Genomic DNA, 6559 nt, shown 5'->3' with positions numbered 1-6559 from the left:
AAACAACATGTGTACTACTCTTTCATCAGAAACTATTTGTTCTGTAAGCCTTCACCTGAAGTACAATAAAATATTTTTTAAAAAAATTAAAAACATTTGTGCATCAAAGGACTTTATCAAGAAAGTAAAGAAATGATCTATAGAATGAAGAAAATATTTGGAAATTATATATCTGATAAGGATTTAATATCCAGAATCTATAAAGAACTCCTATACCTCAAATACAAGAAGACAAAACAACCCAATTAAAAAGTGGGCAAACAACTTGAATAGACATTTCTCCAAACAATAGGTACAAATGGTGGATAAGCACATAAAAAGACGTTCAACGTCACTAGTCAGGAGGGAAGCGCAAATCAAAAGCACAGTGAGATACCACTTCACACTCACTAGAATGACTATTATCAGAAAAATGGAAAATTACAAGTACTGTTGAGGATGTTGAGAAATTGGAACTATAGTTCTTTGCTCAGGAGTATAAAATGGTGTAGCTGTTGTGGAAAACAGTTTGGCATTGCCTCAAAAAATTAAACATAGAATTACCATATGATCTTGACAACAGCAACTCAAAAGGTTTGATGGGAAACCTAGGGGACAGTGAGTTGAAGACAATGGTGATGGAATAACTTGGAAAAGGATAGTGAGAATAGCAGCACAACTGGAAGAACATAATCGATGTCACTGAACTGTACATGTAGAAATTTTTGAAACGGTGTATCTTCGTCTATTTATATTTTCACCGAAAAAAAAAAAGGTCCTCCAAGGTTGAGAAGGGAGAGTGTTGACATGTCGTGGGGTTGTTAACCAATGTCATAAACCAATATGTGTCCTGACTGTTTAATGAGAAACTGTTTGTTCTGTAAACCTTCACTTAAAGTACAATAAAAAAAATTAAAAAAGAATTACCATATGATCCAGAAATTCTACTCCTGGGTATATACCCAAAAGAACTGAAAGCAGGGACTCAAACAGATACTTGTACACCAATGTTCACTGCATCTTTATTCATAATAGCTAAAAGGTGGAAACAACCCAAGCGTCCATTAACAGATGAATGGGTAAACAAAATGTGGTATATACATACAATGGAGCATTATTCCACCATTAAAAGAAATGAAGTTCTAATACATGCTGTGACAATGATGAACCTTGAAGACGTTATGCTAAGTGAAATCAGCCAGACACAAAAGGGTAAATATTGTATGTTCCCATTTATATAAAATATCTAGAACAGACAAACGCATGGAGAGAGAAAGTAGATTAGTGGTTACCATGAGCTGGGGGAAGGAGGGAATGGGCAGTTAATGCTTAATGGGTAACAAGCTTTTGTTTGGGGTGATGAAAAAGTGTTGGAAACAGAGTGATGGCTGCACAACATTATGAGTGTGACTAATGCCACTGGACTGTATACTTGAAAATAGTTAAATGAAAAATTTTATGCTTTATTTTACCACAATAAAAAATTTAAAACAACCAGGTATTTAAAAGATAAACTAAAATAAATCACTGGAAATTTTGCATTCTTCTGCTTCAATGTTCATTTTGAAACAAGAAGTGTTCTGAGATAGCATCTACTTTCAAGGACTCTCAAATAAATCCCTTGAGAAAAAAGGTTTCAAAAATATGACTGAATAAATCCGTGTGTGTGTGTGTGTACGTGTGTGTGAGAGAGTGTGTATAAAGCACAGGGAGAGGACTAGACAGATGCTCACCAAACTTCTCAGTGTTTATCTCCAGGAGAGAGAGGTGAGAAAATGAGTCAGGAATTTGAGGGTAAGTGAGGAATTGGGAACTTTAAGAATAATTCTGTATAGCTTGAAAAACCACTTGCCATGGAATAGGTTCTGATTCATGGTGATACCCGTGGGTAGTGCAAATGGTTAACAAGTTTGGCTGTTAACCAAAAGGTTGGAGATTCAAGTTTACGCAGAGATGTCTTAGAAGAAAAGTCCTGGCAATGTACTTCTGAAAAATCAGTCACTGAATACCCTGTGGAAACAGTTGTACTCTGACACACATGGGTCACTACGAGTCAAAATTGACTGAATGGCAACTGGTATTTTTATATAACTTGAGTCTTCTCTAAAGCATTCATGTATGACTTATGCAATGTTTTTATATAAGCAATATTTTAAATAACTGATCACTGAATAAATGCATCCAGAATAAAGATTCGTGCTTATCCTGTGCCTTTGTGTACCCTTGACATACCATCATACACCCCTGGAGTCATACTTACCCAGGTTTAAGAAATTACAACCAGAAACAAGGAAGACTTAGTGAAGGGGAAAACAGGCTTTGTGAGGCCAAACATGCCCACCCTCATACTTTCTGTTAGTTCACTGCTGTTTTCCAAGCAGTCTTATGTAACCCTCTGGTGTGGAGCCATCTTTGTCTTTAACCACTATAAAACCTCCGTACCCCAACTGCTTTGGTCCTGCGGCCCCCTAGGACCACTTGCCTCGGTATGTAAATCTCCCTAATAAAGACTCCTTCGCTGCCACACTGGAGTTGCCCCCCTCTTTCTTTGGTCTTTTGGCATCCTCCCATTTTGGGGACAAATTTCAAGTTACTAGTCCATGCCTGGACACTTAGTATAATAACTTTGAATAACATAAATCAGTTATCTAATTTTTAAATATTATTATTGTTCTGTGCTCTCCCATAGGGTTCTCTAGAGAAACACAAACAGAGAGAGACTATGATTCATTTTTGAGGAATTGGCTCACACGAACGTGGGGGCTGGCAAGCCCAAAATCTGTAGGTCAAGCGAGAGGCTGGAAGTTCAGGCAGTCTTGTGTCTCAAAATCTATAGGTCAGTCAGTGGGGGAGGGAGTCAGGAATTCTAGCAAGGTATCTATTTATAGTCTGGAGGCAGATTATTCCTATGGGCACCCTCCCTTTTTGCTCTTCAGGCCTTCAACTAATTGGATGAGGCTCACCCACCTTACGGAGGGTAACCTGCTTTCCTTAAGAACTAATTTAATCACATATACATACTTTATAACAACTTCTAGACTAGTGCTTGACTAAACAACTGGGAATCATAGTCTAGCCAAGGTGACACATAAAATTAACCATCACAGGCTCGAATAAGGACGTGTTTTACATGAATTCAATACTCAAGCTTAACAAAACCCGTAATATTATATTTAGGATTAACACCTGATCATGAAAATGTCCAGAGCCCGGGTAGCATAGTGGTTAAGCGTTCGGCTGCTAACCAAAAGGCTGACAGTTCAAATCCACCAGCTGCTTCTTAGAAACCCTATGGGACAGTTCTACTCTGTCCTACAGGGTCGCTATGAGTCAGAATCGACTCGACAGCAATGGGATTTTTTTGGTTTATGAGGGTGTTCTCCAATATTGTATTTGGGAAGTTAATTCCCAGTTACAAAGGTTATGTGTGTCTCTTCTAAAACAATTTAATAAATATGTTTTTAAGAAGATATTAATTTCTAACCTTTAAAATTGATGTTTAAATCCATTTTTACGTGTTCAACGATACCCTTTACCACAGTACTTTTGGAAGGCACATAAGCCAATTCCAACGGAAGAGGAAAAACGATGGGCACTTTGAGGAAATTAGGTAAATCATCGACGGGTAGAGGAGAGTAAGTCAAAGGTCCATACTTTGTTATAACAACAAAGTGGCGTGTTAACAAAAGCGTACCAGCAAATACTAATGTTAGCATGATTTCCACACCTAGAACGATAAATTGCCGCCTCTGGAAGAGGGAAAAAAAAACAGAATTGTGTTAATTACTCAATGTGCAAATGATAAATTATTTTATATTAAGTTTCTTACAGCTTCACTCTATAATAACAACAGTTCCCCGGACTGTCTTTTTTCCCCTTTCTACACGTGATCCTGCTACTATTTCACTCTGTGAGTATTCTTTAGATTTAGTAGAGATACCCCCAGCCCTGGAACTGAATAAAATAAACAGTATAAACGGAAGTGCAGTGATCAAGTTGTCAGAATTTTCCCCACGGCCTCTCAGCCATTGTAACAATTTCCTCGTGCTAGCTCAACCTACCTTTAAAGTAAGATTCTTCCAAAGAAGAACGGCAAATTTGTTTAGTCCCGACAATTCCATTCTTCTAAGGAGGGTAGAAGTGGAACTCTGTGGAGGGAGTAAAGGTACAAAAAAACAGAAGACGGAAAATAAAATAAAATTAAGATTATCTGACAAAATATAAATTTTGGACAAGTTACAGGATTATTACATTCTCCTATTTAATTTTCTAATCAAGTTTAAAAGATGACAAGAAAAAAATAAACATTTAAAATAAAGAAAACATTTGAAATATTTACTACTCTTCTATCTTTAATTTATTTAATATCTCTTGCGCTTCTAAAACATATAAAACACCAAGCAATGACTAAACAAAGATCATTAAGTGTTGCTGCAAGTTTCAAGGTAAATTTGTCCATTAGCTTTTCCAATTCCAAATTAAAATGCTAATTAAGAAACAACATAAAATAAATCACCACCATCAGCAAAACAAACAAAATAGTACGCGAAATCACATCACATTATAAGCCAAAAATGTTGCCAAATAATTTGCCAATTACTGAAAAATCAATAATGTTGCTAATGGGAACAGATTCATTCTTATACTTAACGAAAAATTACTGAACTTTTACTGTGTACCATATTGGGTGTAAGTGTACAGTGGGAAGCAAAACAAAACTGTTCTCTTATGGTATTGGTGGTATGGCAGAGTTGTTAACAAACAACCAAAGAACAGAAAACAAACTTCCTAGGTTCAAATCCCAGGGGTCATTATGAGTCAGAATCGACTTGATGGTAAATGGTTATATATGACAAGAGACTTGTATCCAGAAAATATAAAGCACTGCTACAACACGGTAATAAAAAGATAACCCAAAATTTTTTAATGGTCAAAAGACTTAAATAGACACTTTGTAAAAGAGAATACATATATGGCTAAAAAGCACAGGAAAAACTCTAGAACAGCATACGTTAAGTCATCAGTGAAACGCAAACTAAGGCCATAATGACACACACTAGAATAGCTAAAAGACTGACAATGCCAAATGTCTAAAACATTATTGATGGCAGTATAAGACGGCACAAACACTTAGGAAAACCTTAGCAGCTTCTTAGAAAAGTTAAACATACATCTATTCCCATGGTTTTCAACCAGGAGCAATTTTCCCTCGAGGAGACATTTAGCAATGCCTGGTATCTAGTAGGTAGAGACCAGGGAGGCTGCTAAACAACCTACAATACACAGGATAGCTCCCTACTCCCAACAAAGAATTACTTGGCCAAAATGTCAAAAGTGCCAAGACTGACAACAGCCGACATCATTCTAAGTGGAGAGAAGCTGAAAACATTCCTCTTGAGAACAGGAACGAGATAAGGATGCCTTTATCACCACTCCTATTTAACACTGGGCTGGAAGTCCTAGCGAGAGCAATAAGGCATGAAAAAGAAATAAAGAGCATCCAAATTGGTAATGAAAAAGTAAAACTGTCCCTATTTGCAGATGATATGACACTATATACGGGAAACCCAAAAGACTCCATGAGAAAACTACTGGAACTAACAGAAAGATTCAGCACAGTAGCAGGATGCAAGATAAATACACAAAAATCAGTTGGATTCCTATATACCAACAAAGAGAATAATGAAAAGGAAATCAAGAAAACAATACCACTGATAATAGCCCCTTAAAAAAAATAAAATACTACGGAATAAATATACCCAGGGATGTAAAACACCTATAAAAAGAGAACTACAAAACACTATTGCAAGAAACCAAGAGATCTGCATAAATGGAAAAACATACCATGCTCACGGATAGGTAGACTCAACATTGTGAAAATGACTATTCTACCCAAAGCAATCTACAAATACAATGCAATCCCGATCCACATACCAACAACATTCTTTAAAGAGATGGAAAAACTAATCATTAACTTGATACGGGAAAGGGAAGAAGCCCCAGATAAGTAAAGCATTATGGAAGAGGAAGAATAAAGCAGGAGAACTTGTTCTACCTGACCTCAGAACCTATTATACAGCTACGGTAGTCAAAAGAGCCTGGTACCGGTACAACAACAGATACATCGACCAATGGAACAGAATCAAGAACCCAGAAGTAAATCCATCCACCTACTGTCATCTAATCTTTGGCAAGGGCCCAAAGTCCATCAAATGGGGAAAAGACAGTCTTTTTAACAAATGGTGCTGGCAAAACTGGATGTCCATCTGCAAAAAAATGAAATAGGACCCATACCTCACACCAATACACAAAGACTAATTCAAAATAGATCAAAGACTTAAGTCTAAAACCAAAAACTATGAAGATCATAGAAGAAAAAATAGGATCAACGCTAGAGACCCTAATACATGGCATTAACAGGATACAAACCATAACTAACAACATACAAACTCCATAAGATAAACTAAATAACTGGGGTCTTCTAAAACTTAAAACACTTCTGCTCATCAAAAAACTTCACCAAAAATGTAAAAAAAATTTTTGAAATGGCGTATCTTTGGCTATGTGTATTCTCACAAAA

General features: G+C 36.5%; 1 protein-coding gene across 1 annotated transcript in view; it reads right to left on the bottom strand.

Annotated features, from left to right (window-relative positions):
- Positions 1 to 6559, bottom strand: part of LOC101344283 (ATP-binding cassette sub-family A member 3-like) — a 223043-nt gene that overhangs the window by 202596 nt on the left and 13888 nt on the right. Inside the window, exon 2 of the mRNA XM_004373451.2 lies at positions 3464 to 3728. Within this exon, the coding sequence (XP_004373508.1) occupies positions 3464 to 3728 (265 nt within the window). The remainder of the gene's footprint in view (positions 1 to 3463; positions 3729 to 6559) is intronic.

This window comes from Trichechus manatus, unplaced genomic scaffold (genome assembly GCF_000243295.1).
Source record: "Trichechus manatus latirostris isolate Lorelei unplaced genomic scaffold, TriManLat1.0 scaffold00024, whole genome shotgun sequence".
In the NCBI taxonomy this organism is placed as follows: Eukaryota; Metazoa; Chordata; class Mammalia; order Sirenia; family Trichechidae; genus Trichechus; species Trichechus manatus.
Note: the sequence above shows the minus strand (reverse complement) of the source record. Positions and strands in the feature narration are given on the sequence as shown.